This window comes from Peromyscus maniculatus, chromosome 8 (genome assembly GCF_049852395.1).
Source record: "Peromyscus maniculatus bairdii isolate BWxNUB_F1_BW_parent chromosome 8, HU_Pman_BW_mat_3.1, whole genome shotgun sequence".
Lineage (NCBI taxonomy): Eukaryota > Metazoa > Chordata > Mammalia > Rodentia > Cricetidae > Peromyscus > Peromyscus maniculatus.
In genome coordinates, this window is record NC_134859.1 from 34241671 (window position 1) to 34263306 (window position 21636).

The 21636-nt window shown below is 42.9% G+C and overlaps 1 protein-coding gene across 3 annotated transcripts in view; it reads left to right on the top strand.

The window, feature by feature from the left end:
• Positions 1-21636, top strand: part of Rnf130 (ring finger protein 130) — a 108611-nt gene that overhangs the window by 77703 nt on the left and 9272 nt on the right. Inside the window, exons 7-9 of one of the 3 annotated variants that reach the window (XM_076578257.1) lie at positions 1570-1774; positions 5117-5210; positions 11853-12041. In XM_076578257.1, coding sequence (XP_076434372.1) covers positions 1570-1774; positions 5117-5210; positions 11853-11868 — 315 coding nt within the window. In that variant the 3' untranslated portion in view covers positions 11869-12041. Of the gene's footprint in view, positions 1-1569; positions 1775-5116; positions 5211-11852; positions 12042-21636 lie in introns of those variants that run through there. The other 2 variants (XM_076578256.1, XM_076578255.1) reach the window with 2 other exon arrangements.

Here is a 21636-nt window from a genome sequence, read left to right on the forward strand (position 1 = left end):
GTGCATTGTGATACAACTGGCGTAATAGAAGCCATGACCAGCTCTCTTTGGAATACTCCAGCTTTCTCTGCCGTGTAGACCTTGTCTGGGCAGCAGTGCCTTTCCTCAGATGACTTCAGTGTTCTAAACTACCTCGAGGAACATGAAAAGAGAGTGTAAATTACTAGACTAGTCTACTTTAAAAGGGGTGCTTCTGATTGAGGGGACACAAGAGAAAAAGGGTATAGAAAACTGAGGTCTAATAGTGATTTTTCTTATATTTGGCATAATATGAACGATGTCATATTCTGCCCTCTTCAACTTGCCTTCCGTGTCTTTGAGTGTCAGTAACTTGCAAGCAGTGGAAGCAGATGGTAACCACAAAGCCCTTAGAGAACCTGGAGCAACTTGACAGCTGGGTTCGCCAAGTGTGCTGCACTGAGGTCAGCTGTGACGGTGCTAGCCCAGTACAGTGAGAATGTTGAAGACTTCCTTGCATTCCTTGCTTAAGAAAGATGCATAGGGTTGGAGAGCTAGCTCAGCGTTAATGGTAAGGCTCACTGCTAAAATGTCAACAAAAGCATATATTCAGGGTATGCTTTTAATAGAAAGAAAAAAATGAAGTCACCATTGCTGACTGTCCTCTGGGGGCCAAGTTATCCTCCATGTAAGACTATTTTAATAAATGACAGAGACTACCTCACATGGCCGGCATGTGGAAATAGTAACTTGTCCTCTGTCAATGGTTAATGGAGCCTTCTGGAATAAATGTTAGCTGTCATGCTTCTTTGGATGTGACATTACTATAAACATCAGCTCTTACACTGCACTTTTAATTTTGTTTTTAGTAGAACTTTGAGAGGCTCTAAAAGAGAATTCTTTTGCCCTGGAAGCAGTAGGCTCTGGGTCTTGGCTGTCCCTTTTGTCAGCCATTTTTCTGAGCTCTGTCTTCATATTCTGTCTTCTGCAGACAGAATGAGCTGCATCTTAATCTGCTGTGAGTGTTCACACCCACCTCGACATGGGTAGACTTCTGGCTATAGCTGGAGGCTTAGGCTTTGAAGCAGATTATTTTCTTATCATTTACAAGCCTGAGCTTTGATCTGCTCTTGCTTGTGTGCTTTGTTTTTAAAGGTAGATGTTTTCTTTACTGGATTCCAAGTAAATGGAGCATTCAGAGAAGTTACAGTATAAGCAAGGTATTTTGTTACCTGCTGCCCTTAATAATAATAATATTTAATATTAAGATAATGAGGTAAATTTTCAGTCTGAAAGTACCAGCTTTATAAATGGTATTAGCCTCCCTCTGCCTGTGACTGAGGCCGCAAGTGGTTATCATTTCTTTGCCTCACTACAGTGGACAGTTTTGAGCTATGAATTTTGGTTTTCCTTTGTACCATTTTTAGAAGAAAATCTGCTTATTCTTTGAAGGAAGCTTCTTAAATGACAGTAGGAAAGATAGATGGGCAGGTAAATGAGAAGTAATTATGTGGAAAAAAGCATGGTGAAGTTCTTAGAGTTGGTGTTAAACATTCGGGATTTTATAAACTTGTTCTTGTAATGATTTTTTAACCTGGAAATATTTTTCAGCCAAATCTGCCATGTACTGATAATGTAGCATTTGATATGGAAAGGCTCACCAGAACCCAAGCAGTTAACCGAAGATCAGCCCTCGGTGACCTTGCCAGCGACAGTTCCCTTGGCCTTGAGCCACTGCGAACTTCGGGCATATCGCCTCTTCCTCAAGATGGGGAGCTCACTCCTAGGACGGGTGAAATCAACATTGCAGTAACAAGTAAGTGGGGACCCTGCGCCCAGGCACCGGCAGCTCTGCTGCCTGTGTGGGCAGGTGGTGACCGTCACGGAGAAAGCTGAGGTCACGGGGTCCAGCAGTGTCACAAAGGAAAAGAGAAACGACCCATTCAAACAGATGTTTAGAATTACAGACTTTCCTTACATAAGGAATGTGCATGCTGGTGACAGTGTGGTTAGTTGTTTAAAAGTTTGTCTTACTGGCTGTCCAGTAAGCCTTGTTTTGAAGTCATTGCGTTGCAAATAGACACTTTAAAGGGAGACACTGGAGTGCGTTGGGGGCTGGCAGGCGCGGTGCTGGTATGCTGTGTGCCGAGCACTGCTGCCCATGATCTCCCATGCTATAAGCAACTTGGTGAAAAACTAACGGAGAATTTGAACCTAAAAATAATCTGGGCCAGTTATGAAATGTCTTGATTGTTGAACTGTTAATAAGCAAAAATGTACTGTTGTGAGGGCAGTGGCCGTCTGTCTTCAGTGTGAATGGGTTGGTGGTGTGTGTATGGGTGTTGTAGGCAAGGCATTCATCCTGTAACAAGCAAATCCTCTTCTCCGTTTTCATTCTTTACATGCAGTCTCCATCTAACCACCTCCCACCCATCTCTCGTCGCCACTCTGGTGCTGCCTTTTCTAATAATGCTGCTGCTTACCCAGGACTTCAAGCCTAGCCTTGAGGAGGCTCCACCTACCTCTGAGAGTCAGTAACACGCATGGGGGAAGCAGTTTATGGAAGAACTTGCTCTTTACATGTTAAGGCTTTTGTGATCTGTTTTGTTGAAATGCATGGTTTTGAACCATCCAGAGGTTGCCATTTGTCTGAAGGCCAAGGGCTTTCATTCTGATAAGTACAACTATTCTTTGATATAGTGTGGCTCTTTTTTTTTTAACCATTTCCCAGTGCTTGTTTTAGCAGCATTTCATGGTTTCCTACTTTGGCATTTAGATTTTATGGTCTAGAGTTTCAAAACTTGGTCTAGCAGTACGAAAGGAGATAAAGGTGATTTAAGATTGCGGTTTTTTTTAGAAGCCCTTCATTGATTAGGCATTTATTGAGCACCTACTACATTAAGCACACACCTTGTCATTTTTATGTGGAAATGTCTTCAAAATCTTGATAATAAAATCTTTTGATGATAAAAATATACCAAATAAAACACCTTTATCAGAATTTACACAGAATGCCAGTAAAGAAAATTCATGTGATTATCTAGACCCAAAGTACCTCTTTTCCTCCAAATACCTGTATTACCTTAAGCAAGAACAGTCCCACTGTGTGTAGGACACTGTGCTGATCAGCAGTGGGACTGCAGAAGGGTAACTCGGCAGCAGCAGATTGCTGCGGAAGTACTCTTGGATCTGCCAGGCGGTGCTGTGATGGTGTGTCTCACTACAAAGACACAGACAGGTATATGTGTTCAGAATTCAGAAATACAGATGGAACTGAAGTCTCTAACTGTTAGTCTCTGAGCAAAGAGTTATGAGAAGGTGGGCTTGGCGGCAGCTCAGTGCTAGCACACAGTGGCACATGCCTATAATCCTAGCATTCCGAGCACTTAGGAAGTTGAACCAAAAGAATTAGAAGTTCAAGACCAGCCTCAGCTACAGCCAAAAAGAAAAGAAAAAAAATGAGTATTATGTTGCTCTTCTTGCTGTTGATAACAATTCATCTCTTGAATTTTAAAAATACTAGTATACATATTCCCAACTAAAAACATGCGTAGGTTAAAACAGAGGGTTTCACGTGGATTCTTAAGTATCCATTTTGACTTAAATAAAAAACTTCAGTCGGCCAGGCGGTGGTGGCGCACACCTTTAATCCCAGCACTCGGGAGGCAGAGGCAGGCGGATCTCTGTGAGTTCGAGGCCAGCCTGGTCTACAGAGTGAGATCCAGGACAGGCACCAAAACTACACAGAGAAACCCTGTCTCGAAACAACAACAACAACAACAACAAAAGCTTCCATCTGATGCCGAGGAAATCTGTAATCCAGGAGCAGCGGCTGCAGTGTCACATGGAAAGAGTTCACTAAGTGTTTTAATCATAAAGCAACCAGACAGCTGAGATTTAGTCCATAGAACAGAGTCGGCATCCTGGAACCCAGAGAGCAAGTTCTCTTAGCCTCTTCTAGAAACAAAACCTGCTCACGCACAATTTGTGCAGTTTTAGGGTTCATGAAACCCAGACTAAGAAATACCCAAAGTAGAGTTGTTAGGAGCACTTGATACTCTTCTAAGGACCCAAGTTTGGTTTCCTGCACCCACATGGGGTGCCTCACAACCACTTGTAACTCCAGCCCCAAGGGATCCCACATTGTCTGGCCTCCATGGGCACAGGTGCTCACATATACACACACATGTACACATAATTAAAAATAAAAAATTTTAAAGAAATATGTTACATATATAAAGTCACATGAAAGCCATTATTTTGTATACTAACTAAAAAATGTTAAAATGAAGAAACGTTCCTGTTAGGCACAGTTTTGCACGTGAACATTTGCCATGCCTTGTTACAGATGTAGAGGGATTTTATAGAATTACTTTGTTAAACCATCCTGATTAAGCTTACCCTTGGCAAAATTTTATAGTTACGACTTTGGAGCAAGTCGGATTGGTTTTCAGGCCCCAGTTTAGTCTCCCTCTGTCCCGTGTATGCATGACTTTGATGTTCACTTCTACACACCTGTCAGTCATGCCCCTCCTACCTTCCTACAGACTGAAGGACCAGTTTGACTTCCCAGCAGGAGTCGTGAACCTGTTTTCTTGGCACAACTGTAATGTGTCTTTTTAGTACGAATACTCTCAGGAAACTGATAGACGAGAGAACATGCAAACATGAGTGATGTGGAACAGCTTTCTGCTTAGCATACCCAAACGACTTTTGAGAACCCCACTCTGTGGTCCTAACCCTTATCTAAGATTGAGTATTAGAATCATGCAGAAATGGCAAAAAGGAAATCATAAAAATGATTATAAATATGGTTGTTCTACTGTCATGTAAATTCACAGTAATATCTGTCCATGTACAGTTCTACATAATTTTCCTGGGCCTTTTGGTGGTCACACTTCTCGTGTACTTCTGGATCTAAACTGAAAGAAATGGTTGAGCCATGCTTTCCTTTCTCCTTGCAGCTTTTCCCAGTACTTCCACTAACCTTCTCTAGTTAGTAGCTTTCTGGCAAACTTCCTCCTGCTTGACTTCCTTGAGCCAGCCTTGGCTTACACCTCCGTTGACGTCTGCTTCGTTGCATTTGAGGGAAGTGTTGACATCGATTTGACTTAAATCTTCTCCCCAGAGTGATTTCCTCCCTTTCCTTTGTCAACAGAAGAATGGTTTATTATTGCCAGTTTTGGCCTCCTCAGTGCTCTCACACTCTGCTACATGATCATCAGAGCCACAGCTAGCTTGAATGCTAATGAGTAAGTAACAAATTGTTTTTTGGATTGCATGTGCCAGATGATCCCAAGAAAACAAGTAATTTTCATGAAGGTGGTGAGACTTGGCTTCACACCTGTTTCATGCTGATCCCAATGGGATCATAGTTAGCAAAATAATTTATTTCATGAGCCATCTATTTTTAGTCACACAGACTGGGAATTCATTTTGTTCATTAAGACCAGCATACATGAGCAAAGCTCCTGAGGCTCTCTTGAGTACAAGCTGGATCCACAGCATCATGCAGATGCCAGGACACCAGAACAGTCTTAGTATGTGAAGAATGTCCATGACCTCACCATTGGCAGGAATAGCCCCACTCTGTGTGTGCTCCTAGGATTTTACCAGGAGCTTTAGTCAGCTTTTGGGAGAACACTAAGACCTTTGCCTGTGGTCAAGGACAGGAAAGAAGTAGGAAGGAAATCCACTGCTCTCAGAAGACTGTTGGGAGGTAGAGATGTCAGAATAGACTGTCTCTCCAGGGGCAGAAAGAGGCCATGCAGGTTACAGAAAGGCAGAGTTGGCCTCCATAAGGAAAAACAGCAGTCAGGCTTCTTAATGGTGAGATGGTCTTGCCACAGGGAATGCGCAGAGCTAGGAGTGCCAGCAGAAGCTGCATGTTGCTGTGAGGGCTACTGTAGGGTAGACATCCTGATCCTTTTAGTACAGTGATTTTCCAGAAGCAGGATTCCACAGTAATATGATAATGGAAGGGTTTGTTTTCCATTGTTTTCAATGTTATTGGCTATTCAGTCCTTTCTTTTACCTGAGTATTCATACTACTTAGAGATTAGCATAACCCTGGGCCAATGCCCAAATTTGAGCCTACATTGCTACTGATGCACATCATGTGCTCTCCACATTGGAGTATGGCCTAGCATTTTAAGTTGTCAACAGTAAACACTCTCCTGAAAATTTTCATTATTGTTCAGCTGTGGAAACACAAAACTTTTACTTCCCCTGTCATATTGCCTCTCACCTGATCTGTTGACAAATACTTGCAGGAAATATCTTCTGGCATCCATGACCTTGTACATACTGAGAGGCTACTGTGGTACATTGGTGTTCTTCACTCTATATGAATAGTCTTCACCTGTCCATTAGGTCAGTCAGCAGCTAGCTACGTCTGTGGACACTGTTAGATGCACTTTTCCATCAGAACACAGTATCAGTCGCTCAGATTCTAGAGGCAGTCACACCTAGATTTGACTCTCACTCAACTCCTCCGTTTTCCAATTGTGAGACTTAGGCATTTACATTTATCTGAAGATTATTTTAATCATCAAAATAAGCAGATAATGATTAGTCTACGTCGTAGGGCTATGGACTTAGTACGGTGCCTAGTATAAGTGCTCAATAAATGTTAGTCAAACTAATTCTGCCGAGATTCTGCTACAGTCTGTAAATAAGATGGCCATCTGGGGCCAGGAGGTGCCTCAGCAGGGGAGACACTTGCTGCCAAGCCTGATGGCCTAAGTTCAATCCAGCTTCACAAATTGTCCTCTGACCTACACACATACACACCATGGCCCATGTACATATGCACACAGACACACAAAAAAGGTAAATATAATTTAAAATTTAAGAGATGGCCATCTACCTTTATAAAGCAAATTAATTTAATTTTGTCCATGAAATTAGATACAGTGTATAGGAACTCCATGCGCCCATGATTTCAAAAACACTTGCATTCAAAGTGAAGTCATTGTTTTGTCTGTAGCCATTTGTCTTGCTTATTCCCAGTCAAGCTAGATAAGAAGCCCAGTTCTTTTTTTGTTTTGTTTTTGAGACAGGGTCTTACTATGTAGCTCTGGCTGCCCTGGAACTCATTCTGTAGACCAGGTTGGCCTCGAATTCACAGAGATCCACCTGCCTCTGCCTCCCGAGTGCTGGGATTAAAGGCATGCGCCACCACTGCCCAGCAGAGCCCAGTTCTTAAGATTTTACCAGTGAGGGGGCTGGTGAGATGATTCAATGAGTAAAAGCATTTGCTGCCAAGCCTGACGAGTTCAGTCATAGAACCTACCATGTGGAAGAAAAAAAATAATTCCTGCAAGTTGTCCTCTGACCTCCACACATGTCTTTGCAAATACCACATGCACACACACACCTGGACATAAAATAGGTAAATGTAAATATTTTTAAAAATTCAACTATGAGTAACAAGCATTATAAATCAATAGTGATGCTCTGGGCACTTTTATAGAATGACTAGACAGTTCAATGGTCCTCTTACTCAGAATCTTCCCAGATACTCAGTCTATACAATAGATACTTCAGAGAATGCTAAATAGGAACCCAAGTGCCTGGGTCATACTGCTTCAGTTCCATACATAAATGCATTACTCAGCACCTAAGTCATGGGTCTTCACAGCCATGTCTTAGTCAACCCTTCTCCCATTAGCCTTTGTAGATGGTTGATTTGCAATTGTTCATTCAACTATTACTTCTTTGCCTTCAAAACCATCCTAAAGGACAGTATTCATAATCCCATTTAGAGAGAAATTGAGTGAGTGTGTGCGTGCATGTGCACATGTGTGTATACACACCTGAGGGTCCATGAAAAAGATAGTCACCAAAGTATTAGTGGTGAGTATCTTAGGTGATATTTTTAGGATCTTTTCCTCTCCATTGTGAGCTTCTGTGTGACTTGGGGGTTTTGTTGTTTTTGCAAGTATGAATCACTTGACTTTTTCATTTAAGACCATTTTATTGTGGGAGATAAAGATCAGTCACTCTGTGCCAGTGTCTCTCTAAAAGGTTGGTGGAAATTCCTAAATTATTTTATTCCAGATATAAATTTTTTAGCAGGCCAGGTGTGTTGGTGCATGCCTTTAATCCCATCATTTTGGAGGTAGAGGCAGGTGGATCTCTGTGAGTTTGAAGCCAGCCTGGTCTACAAAGAGAGTTCCAGGTCAGCCAAAGCTATTACACAGAGAAACCCTGTCTTGAAAAACAAAACAAAAAAAGTTAGCAATTTTTAAATTCTTTGTTCATGGATTTTTTTTAATCTACGTACTCATTTTGCCCTAATCTACCAATAAATTTATAACCAAAATGAGGTCCTTTTTAATTTCAATCATCCTGGTTTAACCTGTCCATTTGTATGATGGTATTATCTATAAACAGATGGAAAGACCTGTTGACATTTTAGTGATCGTCTGGAAACTAATAGTAACCCCAGCACAAATGTACCTACAAGGACAGTTTTTTTTTTTTTTCCTGACAGCTTCAGCAGTGCAGTGTGTTCATTCAGAAAACCCTGTAGGCAAGAGCAAGCAGCATGGACAGATGTTAGGGCAGCCATGCTGAACCTAGGCAGGTCCGGGCTCCTTGTACTTTGCTGTAAGTACATTGATGACCACCAGGGAGCAGTGTCCCGACCTTATTTACAGGTACCATTTACCAAGGATTCGATGCTAATGGCTGCATCAGAAGTCTGTGTATTTTGGAGTCCTTCTGTTCGGTGAAAGAGTACTTTTTTAAGTACTCTTCTGTAACTAATTATTCCTTAAAAAGCTTTTAGCACTGCAGACAGTTGAGACTACAGATGTAAACAGGATGATGGCCAGAGGAGTGAAATGCACAGCAAAAGCACACAGGCCTTCGCTGCCTTCCTCACGCTGCATTCTCAGTGCCTGCATCAGCAAGACTGACTGCTGAACTTCACTCCCCAGGGAGTTTTGTTCAACCTATTCTAATAAGCCTTATGAAAGCCCAGCACCTGCCCGCTTATATTTGTGACATCTTTCCCTCTCTGTGAGAAAGATATTTTCATCCTTGTTTTTGAGGAACACATATGTAGATGATGTAGGAGAGATTTTTTAATTGAGTGGGAAGTGGGACTATATCTCTAGGAACCATCTCTTAGTTTATAGACTCTGATTCTAAAAAATCACATCTTAAGATTTATAGAGATAGGTAGCACAGGTACTCAAGATTTTATAATTGGTCTGGTCAGCAGGAAATGCATATAATTAATGTGATCAAGTATATAGAAAGATGCTTCTGTGCTGGGACCTAACATTGAGAAGCCCTGGCTTCTGGACTCTTCAGCAGGTAGATGGGACCCATGCCTCACTGATAGTTCTGGTGAGCTTTCCAGGTGTGATTGTAGACGTTTATCAACCAAATAAAAGCAGTTGATGATCCCAGTTTCCTCTATAATGAATATTTCTGTAGTCTATTTAGAACTCTTGCTTTCTGGAGTACACCACCGCAGCCAGCTAGTTAGACTTCTGTTTTAGAGCACTGACGGATGAGCAGAGTGTTGATAGAGAAGGGTCTGAAAATAGAACCATTAGGTGTCTTGGGGATGCTTTGCTTAGAAAGGAGGAAAGAGGAGGTGAGAGGTCTCTCAAGGTGTCCCAAGGACGGCTAGAGAAAGGAGGATCTGCTATGGACTGAGCATCCCCTTGTCCTCACAGTAGCCTCACACTGCACAGCCAGTGCAGAAGAGAGTGAGGCTTCCTATAGTTCTGGAGCCCTGATGCATTACAGAGGGGTGTAGGTTTAATGAAGAAAACAACTTCTCTCAGGCAGAGTTGTCCATATGGACAGTTGGTAAACTAATGAGCTCGCCAGCTGTGGCCTGGCTATTTACCCAGAAGCTACAGTTTAGGGCTGTGAGAGGCAGGTCTCCTTTTGAGTGCATGCTACTGGGTGGGATCAGAGCCCATGTGGCAAGGATTGGGATTGCTTTCTAGTTGCCTTTTGCAAGACTTTGAATTTCAAAGGCAGAGTTTCCAGACTTCACCATCTCCCAGAGTGAGGGGACCGAGCACTCCCTCATACATGACTGAAACAAGAGTGGCCCTTCCTGCCTGCCACATCCTGTCTTGTACTTTGTTTCTCTATTAATGCGAGTCATGAAATTCCAAACTGACTTCAGGAATAGTTTGAGAAGCACTGGGCAAGAATTTTAGATGTTTACTTTTTCAGTCAAATACTCTTGGTCAAACTAGCATCCATCTTTGTTTTTTAGGTTACCAAGAATACTTAACATTACTTTCTGAGGTGTATGCTGGGAATAGATCTTCTTCCTTTTTGTCATATTTACTCTCTTTTAGCCAATTTACAGTATTTAGACACAGAGGAGTACTGAGACTCAGAGGAATTGAGTGGTCCCTAACAGATGCTTAGGAAGGACAGTGGGATGCAGACCAGTACCTCTGTTCCCAACTTCTCTCTGTACTACTTGGCCCTGACTGCTCCACAGAACACTGAGGGGTTCAATTGTGACCAGAGAAGTTTAGTTTCTAAGAAGATGATGTGGAAGAAGAGTCCCAAGCAGCAGTTACCTTTGGTCTTTGCAGTGGCCATTTTTCTTTTTCTCAGAAGCACCTAATGTTATGGTGTTCCTAAAAAGCCCTTCCATCTCATAATATCCAGTTTTTCTGAAGAGGTACTACAAGGAAGATGTGGCACCTTCAGTAGGGACTAGGAGAAATGAGCAGAGGTACTTAGGAAAAGTGACCGTTGTTCACACCAGAGCTTTTTCCAGAAAAAGTTGGCTAGCTCCCTTAATCATTTTTAATGCCGTGCCTCAGTGCTCACAGGCACTGGCCTCATGGGACCAGGGGATGAGTTCTGAGGCCTGACTTCCCTTCCCTGCAGGGGTTGGAAATGAGGAAAGAAACAGAAAGGAGAGAGGGAGGGACACCCAAGAGAGCTGCTGCTTGTGCACCAAGGACCTCACAGGAGAGAGGGCCACAAGTGAGGGGAAGCAGAGCAGGTTTCGGGAGTGTGTGGTTCGGTGCATCCACCAGAGGCCGTAGCACTGGGAGCAGGCAGACCACAGAATTCAGACCTTATTCTTATAAACAGTGGTGAGTGTCTGAGGGTTTTCATGGTGGCTGAGATGGTTCTCTGAGGGTAGAGATGGAGGCAGAAAGTTAAGTACAAGTCAGAATTGAAGGAAGAAGTCCTCACATGGTAGGGAGAAAAGGAAGAGGCCCTGGAGGGTTGTATGAGAGCCAAAGGTCAGGTGGTTTGCAGCATGGATCCTCACTCAGCACAGAGGAAACGATCAGAACTGATGGCGTGATTTAGGCCAGTGCACACCCCAGGCCTGGTGGTAGGGAGGCCTTGCTTAGGGAATAAGCCAAGTACAAAGGGCCAGGAAGTAGAGTGGTCTCACAGGGCCAAGGGCTGCAAAGAAGACAACAGGATCCTGTGGGCACCAGGAAACTTTTCAGAAGACTGCGAGCACTCTTTAGCACCTGTTATGGAGACATTAAGATAATACTGGGTGCACATAAAACCTGAGAGGTTCCTGAACAGAAAGCTGCATGTCCCTGAAGTCTGTGCTCTTCAGCTCTTTCACATAGCCATGGTAGTCTAGAGTGGTAAAGAGCAGCATGTGCAAATCCAGCTGGGACAGCAGCCACCCCTATATGTTAAACAAGGCACTGTTAGCCTGTCTTTTTCCTGTATTCAGTCGGGAAGATTAACGCAGTTCTGAGAAGATGAGCTGCTCAACTACTGCTCGGAAACTGCTAGTCTCGGGCAAATGCTAGGGCTGGGGCAAGTCCCAGGCCACCCTGCAGGATCATGTCTCTTGTTTTAGAATGTTGACAACCACCCTTTAACTAATCAATAATCTCTGTTTCCCTTTTATTCCATAGGGTAGAATGGTTTTGAAGAAGGAAAAACACTGCTTTCTGACTGATTGCCTTGAAGGAAAAAAAGAACCTATTTTTGTGCATCATTTACCAATCATGCCACACAAGCGTTTATTTTTAGTACATTTTATTTTTTCATAAAATTGCTAATGCCAAAGCTTTGTATTAAAATAAATAAATAATAAAATAAAAGCACTGTGTTGTAAGTGTCCTTCACAAGCGTGTTTCAGAGGCTAATTTTGATACTGCATATAGAATGTGCTCACAACTTCATAAGAGGGCAGGACAGCGTGGCTGCTGGTATCTAACCTGGGCAGAGCAGAGACACCCTGTGTGGTGCTGCCCTCTCTACTTTATTTTTTCCCAGGAGGCCTTTCCACTCTGGTAACTTCTCCTTCCTTTGTTGGTGATCCGTGCACCTTCACTAGGACTTTAGCTCCACACAGAACTTTCCCCACACCTGGGAATGTGCTTTGCATGTAGTAAGTGCTCAATAAATTAATTTGTGGGATGAAGGAATGAGTTGTAAGGACTTCCAAACCAAGCTATTCCTTTCGCTTAGTGTGTACATTACTCATTTTTGAAAGCGTGAAGTCGGCTTAGCCAAGAGCCATTTCAACATGTGGTAATGAAATATTTCTGCCTTCTTGAAGAAAATGATGAGCTAGTTCGTCATATTGTGTGTTTAAAGGATGGTCGGTATTTGTAGATCAAGCAGTAGATTTGTGGCCTTCTGCTGTAGCATCCCTGAAATACCATGTTTCTGTCGGTATTCACAGGCCATGCAACCATTGCAGGTGTGCTAATTCTAGAACATTTCATCACCCACAAAGAAACCTCACACCCGCTAACAGAATTTCCCACTCCTGCCAGCCCTGGGGGCTATAAATCTGCTGCGTGTTTCTCTGTGTGCCTGTTCTGAGCACTTCGTATGAGTATAGTCTTATAATATGTAGTCTTTTTTCATCTTGTTCTCAGTGTGTTCAGGGGTCATCAGTGTTGTATCATGTAGCAGTACTTCATTCCTATACGAATGGAATTTATTTTATATGCTGTTTTTCGCAAACTTGCTGAACTTGTCTTTAGGATTTTCCATGTACAGGATTCTGTCTTTTGAACATAGGGGTCTTTTATGTGTCTTTCATAGTCTATTTTATTTTCTTACTTGTTCATCCTTAAGTAGAACCTCATATGCCAGGCGGTTGGATATAAAGGATGTGAACTGATTTTCATGTTTTGTTAACAATCTTGGTAAGGGGGAAGAGAGATACCAGTTTGTCAACATTGAGTTTGAGGTTAGCTACAAGATTTTCTTAGCGTATTCCCCCATCAAGTTGAGAACATATATATTCCTAGGTCATGGGGTATTTTTATCACAGGACAATTTTTTAGGGTATCAATTGTTTTCTATGTCTATTGCAATGATCTTGTGGCATTTTGTCCTATGTCCTATTTTTAACATAGTATAGGATACTGACTTTTTTTTTTTTTGAGACAGGATTTGGCTGTTCAGTCCAGGATGACCTCAAACCTACAGTCTTCCCAGATGCTGTCAGCAGTCACTATCAATCCCAACTGCTACACTGGTTTTCTCTATGCTGGGCCAACCTTGCAGCCTAGGATAATCTCACTGATTGTAAGCGTCGTTTACATTGCTGGGTCCAGTTTGCTAGGATTTTGCTGATGGTTTCTTCAGTCTTATAAGAGATACTGGTCTAAAGTTTCTTCGTTTATCTTTGGTATCATTGCAGTGCTGGTCTCACAAGTGTGTTCTGTATTTTGGAAGCATGTAAGGGCTGATGGTAGTTCTCATCCTCTAGCTGTGGTCTTCATTGGCCTGGAACTCGGAATGTAGACCAGGCTGAACTCACCAAGATCCGCCTGCCTCTGCCTCCAAAGTGCCAGGATTAAAAGCATGTGCCAGGACACTGGCTTGTTTTCCTTCCTGTAAAGTGAAAGATTAGGTTATTGGTATTCGGTCTTGGAGGAGTCTTTGTATTTGGGTTTTTGTTTGGAAACAGTCTCCCTATGTGCCAGGCTGGCCTGGAACTCATGGGTTCAGTGACCCATGAGTCTGATGTCAGACCCATGAATCTGAGTAGATGGGATTACCAGTGCATGCCTGGTTTCTTGTTAAAATACAAATACTCATAGCCAAAAATCTCCCCCAAGTCCTATTTTGCCTAACCATATTTATTTCTACTTAATAATCTCTACTTTCCCCTGTGATTTCTTTGACACCCTGGTTATTTAGTGGTTATATTGTTTAAACCATACATATTTGTAGATTGTCCAAATCTGTTTTAAATTTCTAATTTCATCTTAGATTCTTCCAGATCCATTAGTTGGTTGGGGAAGGTTTTTGTGATCTTACCCTGTTTAGTGTTCCAAAGCTTCCTTAATAGCACACCACATCTTTCAGAGAGGGTGCTCCGTGAGCACCCGAGAGGACTGCATTCTGCTGTAACTGGGCACAGCTCTCTAGGTGTCTGTTAGGCGTTCAGTTCTCCTCTGTCCGTGCTTCTCTTCTGTCTGCCCTGCCAGCTCTCACAGGTTGATGCTGATCTTCAACAGCTGTTGTTCAGTTCTTGGCTTCTCCCTTCCATCCTGGTAGGTTTTGCTCCATGTACTTTGGGGTTCTTTGGTCCTGCATATGGGATTGGAGAAGTGTTTAAACCACACAGTTTGCTCATTACATTCCTACACACTGAGCTTCACTAGTTAAAGGGCCTTCTTGATGGCACAGCCGTCAGCGACCTGATTCTCCAACACAAGGGTGTGTTGAGCTGACGTCTTCCTCAGTAGAGTTGGTCTCCTCCTGGCAGTGTTTTTGTGTGCGCGCGCGTGTGTGTGTGTGTGTGTGTGTGTGTGTGTGTGTGTGTGTGTGTGTGTGTGTGTGAGAGAGAGAGAGAGAGAGAGAGAGAGAGAGAGAGAGAGAGAGAGAGAGAGAGAGAGTTAGTGATATAGTCCCTGCCACCATTCCCGTGGAAGTCAAAGTGGTCCTGCCTTTCCCATTTCTTCTCATTTGTGGTTAGCTGTTGCCTTTCAAAGCAGTCATCAGATGAAGGACCTCAAAGGGCAGCCTTGCTGTCTCCGCTAGTTTAATGGACCGCCTCTTCACACATTCTGAGTCTTCAGCATCACATACTGCTTCTTTAAAAATGAGTACTGTGCAAGCCAGGTGCGTAATTTTGGCAAGAACTAAAAGATGAAAAGGAGTAAGTTTAAAAGTTGAGACCGGAAAGATGGTCATCAGTAACTGAGATAAGAACCTGGAATTCTTTAGCTTTGATACTTAACTGGCGTCGGGTTTTCATGTTCTTACCATGACCTCAGTAACCAAGGAAGTAGTGTGTGTGTGTGTGTGTGTGTGTGTGTGTGTGTGTGTTTTGTTGTTGTTGCACATTAAAATGTGGATTTTGTTCCTTTGAGCCCAATACAGAATTAACATCAAAATGAAGTTTTTTTACTAGACATGATATGAATAGAATTAATATATAAAGTTGAATAATTTCTTGTTTACTATTTTAAAACTTAGAAAGTAACCATATTTAGGATGGAATGGTTATTTTGGCTCTAAACCTTGGGGAAGTTTTTGCAATAGGTAAAACATAAGTTATTTTTGCTTTAGTTTTTCTAACAAAAAGTACACTTTTTAAGACTACTTTGTGTCACCAGTGGTGGTAGCACACACCTTTATTCCTAGCACTTGAGAGGCAGAGGCAGGCAGATCTCCAGGTTCATTGCCAGCCTGATCTACAAAGCAAGTTCCAGGACAACTAGGGTTACCACAGAGAAGTCCTGTCTTGGAAAAACAAAAAAACAAAAACTTTGTGTCGAGGAAACCCTGGCTTCAGTTGGTAAGCATGTCTAAAGGGGCACTTGCAGAGCTCCTAGTCCTGTGTCGGACCAAGGGCAGCTGTAGCCACTGAGCCTGGAGAAATCAACTCTTTGGCTAGCAGAGTTCTAGCTTTAGTTTTTTTTAAATACAGAGAAAAGACCCCAAAGTGTTCTTAACATTTTACCTTTCCAATTGTTTGGTTATACTGTACTAAATTCTTCATGAAGAATTAAAAAATAGGATTTAATAGCAACAAACAACCAAAAAGAAAAAACAAGAAACAAAAACCTTTGATCATCTACTCACTTATCTGTTTACTTGTGGGTATAAATGCATGGCAGCTGCTTTGGTCTGGGACTCTCTCCCATTGGAAACAGGGACAAGCAGCAGAAGCCTGTGGCATTGGGCTCCTGTCCAGTCAGGTGTAGCTTTGGGCAAAGTAAACTGGATCTGTGCTGTCTCTCCTGGGTGCTTTACCTGTGCCCCAAGCTAAAGCTGATGTCAAACCAGTGTTTTCTTTATGTTGATTTCATCTTCACATTAGAATGTGCATCGGACAAGCATGAGTCCTGGCCCAACCCCTGCCTGACTTGATGAGCTTCCTCCAACCTCAGTCTCCTCATCAATAAGTAAAAGTTACTGTAGCAGCATACAGGCTTAGAAGACTGGGCAAATTGTGTTTGTGAAGGTGCCTGGCATGTGGTGTGGCTCGGCAATGTCTGCGTTTCAAAATCTTCCTTTATAAAAAGTTGATCCTGCAAAGTCCTTCCTGTTGTGGGATATTTGTACAGTGTGTAAAGGTGTATTGCTGGGATTGGTGTAATAAAAAGCTGTGTGGCCAGCCGGGTGGTAGCGCACACCTTTAATCGCAGCACTTGGGAGGCAGAGCCAGGCGAATCTTGGTGAGTTCGAGTCCAGCCTGGTCTACAGAGTGAGATCCAGGACAGGCACTAAAACTACACAGAGAAACTCTGTCTCAGAAAAAAAAAAAAAGAAAAGAAAAGAAAAGAAAAAAACACCTGAATGGCCAATAGCTAGGCGGGAGGTATAGGTAGAATTTCTCAAGAGAGAAAGACAGAGGAGGAGAAATCTATACGCACGGGAGGTGCCAGGAGACACATGGAGAGGAAACAGGAGATACAAGATGAAAGAGATAATGCCACTTGACAGAACGTAGATTTAAATATATATGTATATGGGTTAATCTAAGTTATAAGAGCTAGTAGGACAAACCTAAGCCATAGGCTGAGCTTTCATAATTAATTAGGAGCTTCTTTGTCATTGTTTGGGAGCTGGCTGGTGGGACAGAGAAAGACTCCTTCCTCATGTTGAAAAGAGAAAAGACTTTTCAGGCATATTCAGCCCAGGAAAGGCCCTGGGCCACTAAGGTTGCAGCTCATTTTGTTTGATGCCTGGGACCATCCAGATCCACTGCTTTTCCTTCCAGACCATCCAGATCCACTGCTTTTCCTTCCAGACCATCCAGATCCACTGCTTTTCCTTCCAGACCATCCAGATCCACTGCTTTTCCTTCCAGACCATCCAGATCCACTGCTTTTCCTTCCAGACCATCCAGATCCACTGCTTTTCCTTCCAGTTCACAAAGTGGATGCGGTAGACTGAGCTGTGCTCATTACCGTGAAAGAACTAGAGGTCCCTCTGTTGGGGAGAATGTATAGCCAATGTTATACATTCAGAAAGGCTTGCTCTCCACTCTCACTGGGTTATATAAGGAAAGCTTTCTGTGGAAATCCTACTCCTGCTGCTTTCCACCTAGGTAGTAACCATTAAGCCTAAGGCACATTGATAAAATAGCATTTCCACCTATGATCATGTGCCTTTACCCGACCAGAAGCAGGGCTTGTAGGTAGGATGGACACTGTACTGAGAAAATTGAAGAAAATAAAACCTGATAGCAGGTAGAAGGCCCCTTCCTGGAGCCTGATCCCAGAACACTGATAGCCTTTCTAAAGTAAATATCAGAGCAGATTTGAGCATTATTTATTTGGGGTTTTTTTTATTTATTTTATTATTTATTTATTATGTATATAGTGTTCTGGCTGCATGTCTGCCCACATGTCAGAAGAGGGCACCAGATCTCATTACAGATGGTTGTGAGCCACAATGTGGTTGCTGAGAATTGAACTCAGGACCTCTGGAAGAGCAGCCAGTGCTCTTAACTGCTGAGCCATCTTTCTAGCCCTTATTTGGTTTTTTAAAGAAGAGCCAAGACAATAGATTTGTAAGCACTGTTAAATTTCAGAGTGTGTTTCCATAGTGAAAGGTTTGGGGCTGCTTTTGTTGTTTTGAGTTGGGGCCTCGGGTAGTCCAGGTTGGTCTCAACTTGGATATGTAGCCAAGGGTGAGCCTGACCTCCTGAACTTCCTGCCCTCTTTCTCTCCGTGGTGGGGCTCAAACCCAGGGCTCCATGCATGCTAGATTATCACTCTTACCAACTGACTACACTCCCTAGCCTTTCCAAACTAATTCTTTTTTTTTTTTTTTTTTTAAGATTTATTTATTTATTATGTACACAGCATGTATGGCTGCAGGCCAGAAGAGGGCACCAGATCTCATTACAGGTGGTTGTGAGCCACCATGTGGTTGCTGGGAATTGAACTCAGGACCTCTGAAAGAGCAGCCAGTGCTCTTAACCTCTGAGCCATCTCTCTAGCCCCCATCCAAACTAATTCTTAAACTTTGCCAAAACTTTGAGTTATTTAGTGGGTTTGTTAGATATCACTGAGCAGAAGACTGCCTGCCTTCACTTTGTGATGTTTTTTAATTTCATCAAAAGAAGTGGAAACAACCTTGGATCTGCTTCATCTGAAGACCCTGGAAACCGTTGATGAATTTTTATATTTTGATTGTGTCAGAAGCTGTTGTCCCTAGGTCACTAGACATTCTAAGGTCTAAACAGTTATGACTTAGGCTGAGTTGGGCAAAGCGTGGCAGGCAATCCCAGCATTTGGGAAGCTGAGGTAGGGGGATCCTGGCTATATAGATGATGTAAAAGAAAAAAATATTTACACGTAAGAAAAAATATTACAAATGGAAATTCAGGAGAAAATAGACAACAGAAAAGGTAACATTATAGTGAGGGCTAAATGCTAATAATGTATTAAAACTTATATGATGCAGCTATTCATGTTAGAAACCTGATCATGAGTCCACAAGGGCTAGAAGCCAATGTTCTAGGCATTTCTCTCAAGAACAGCAGACTGAATGGAGAACAAATGCATAGTCAAATCAAGCACAAAGGCATTTCTTTTCTTTCTTTTCTTTTTTTTTTTTTTTTTTTTTCTGGAGCTGAGGACAGAACCCAGGGCCTTGCACTTGCTAGGCAAGCGCTCTACCACTGAGCTAAATCCCCAACCCAAAGGTATTTCTTTAAAATGATAATGAAATGAATGTCCCGATTAAGGAGACACCAATACCCAATACCAGGAATAAAAGAGCACATCACTTCAGAGTACACACATCAAAAACTGCAAAGAAACAGAGGAGAATAGATGATAAAGAGTTCTGGGAAGGGAAAATGGAGAACTGCTTGATGAGCATAGAGCTTCAGGTTTACAGGTTGAAAAAGTCCCAGAGACTCCCTTCACAATAGTGTTTTACATGTAAATGTGCTCAAGATGCACTGACACGTTTTTTAATGATCAAGATAGTAGGGTTTCTCTGTGTAGCCCTGGCTGTCCTCCAACTTGCTTCGTAAACTAGGCTGGCCTTGAACTCACAGAGGTCCACCTGCCTCTGCCTCCCAAATGCTGGGGTTAAAGGTGTGTGCCACCACCACCAGGCCTGTTAGTATTTTTGCCACAATTTTTTTTAAGTTGTGATGGGAGCTGTAACAGCAGTTCACAGCATTTCATGTTCATCCAGAGAGCCCAAGTTCAGTTCCCAGCTCACAACTACCACTTAACTCCAGCTCCAGGGGATCTGACACCCTCTCTGGCCTCTTTGGGCACCTGCACTCATGTGGCATATACTCATACAGACACAAACCCATTAAAAAATAAACATTTTTAAAATAATAAAAGTGTATTAGAATTTTGCCAATAAATTCTGAAAATTTAATGTTGGCAAGTTTCAATATAAATATCAAAATTGATATGATGAGAATGAAGAATTTAAACTCACCAACATCTAAGTAATTGGATCCATAAGTTAAAATCATTCCTCAAAGAAAATCCTAAGGTTTCGAGGGTGGAGAATTCTTTGTGACATTTAAGGAAGACTAGAAAAAGGGAAACTTTCCAAGAGTTTTTGTGATCAGCACAGCATCAGTACCAACTAACTGTGGTTCAAAGGGGAGGAGACAGACTAATTTGCAAATGTAGATGCAAGTGCTTCCTTAAAAATGTGTGTGTGTGCATATGTGTGTATACACATGTGTGTGACTGTGTGCGTGCGTGCGTGCGTGCGTGTGTGGTGTGTGTGTGTGTTTTGCCTACACTTACATCGGTATACCACTTGCATGCCTGCTGCCCCAGAAGGCAGAAGAAGGTATTGGATCCCCTAGAACTGGAGTTCCGGGTGGTTATGACCTGCCATGTGGGTGCTGGGAGTCAAATCCAGGTCCTCTGGAAGAGAGCCATCCCAGCTCCCAAGATTCAGGTGTTTTAAACAAATTAAGGGAAAGAATCTTAACAGCATGCAAGTGGGAAAACCTAGAGAGAGAGAGAGAGAGAGAGAGAGAGAGAGAGAGAGAGAGAGAGAGAGAGAGTGTGTGTGTGTGTGTGTGTGTGTGTGTGTCCGTGTGTCCGTCCGTCCCTGTCTCTGTCTCTGTCTCTGTGTCTGTGTGTGTCTGTGTGTGTGTTTCTTTGGAGACAGGATTTTGCTGTTATCCAAACTGGCTTTGACTTTGTAGCAGCCCTGTCCAGCCTCCCAAGTGCTGGGATTATAACTGGCCATCTTTAGTTTTGTTTCTTTGAAAATGAGTATGTTTGAACTCATTGACAGAGGAAAAGTGGAAGGTCATGTTTTTATCTTAATAGTTACAGGAGGAAAAATTGCTAAAATTCCAAGCCATTTCATAGAGAGAGTGACCCACACAACTGCAATTTCCATTCCAAATGAATTTATTGAGTATACAGCAGGCAGGAGGGAAAGAAGCAAACAGTGAACATCAGAAGGACAGTAGATGTTAGGTCAGATACTTCCACCATCCAGCAGACCCAACTGGAAAAGTCTGGGCAGCAAGCAGTCCACTGGAGTGCCTGACCAGGCAACGCATCCTCTCCTTCCTGACACTCTCAGTCAGCTCTCCCTGGTGCTCCTTCATCATGAGATGTACAGTAACTGAGACTTACGCTTTGTGAAGAAGCCTGGGAATTCTTGACCACCTTCCCCCCACCCTAGCCATGTTCAATACAGTGTTTTTGCTAAGACTGACCACTTATCCTGTTCCTAAGGACATGACATCCTCACCCTTGGGCTGTCTTGGGCTCTCCTTTCCCTTTCTTAGAAGGCAGCCCCCCCTCCCACTACTCCACCCCTGGCTGTCGTGGACAAGGGGGCAGGTATGTGTGGCAACCCTACCTCCAGAGCCAGCTTCTCCCTCTGCTTAAAGAGCACATGGCATGTCTTTCACACATGCCAGATCTTGAATGTGAAAGAAATGAGCTATTAGTGACGAAGAGCAGAGTGTTATCAGAGCCCTGTCTGAACCTAGTAATGTGTTTAAAAACAACCAGACGCATCGTGCTGAAACCATGCTCCTTCAGACTCTGACTAAGGGTACCTGCTGTGGCTCTCTCACCACCCGTTAGCAGCGTTAGCTGTTATGATAAGGCAAGAAAAAGAAATGAAAGGTGTAAGTAAAGAGTAAGAAGAGCCTGGCAGCGGTGGCACACACCTTTAATCCCAGCACTTGGGAAGCAGAGGCAGGAGGATCTCTGTGAGTTTGAGGCCAGCCTGGTCTACAGAGTGAGATCCAGGACA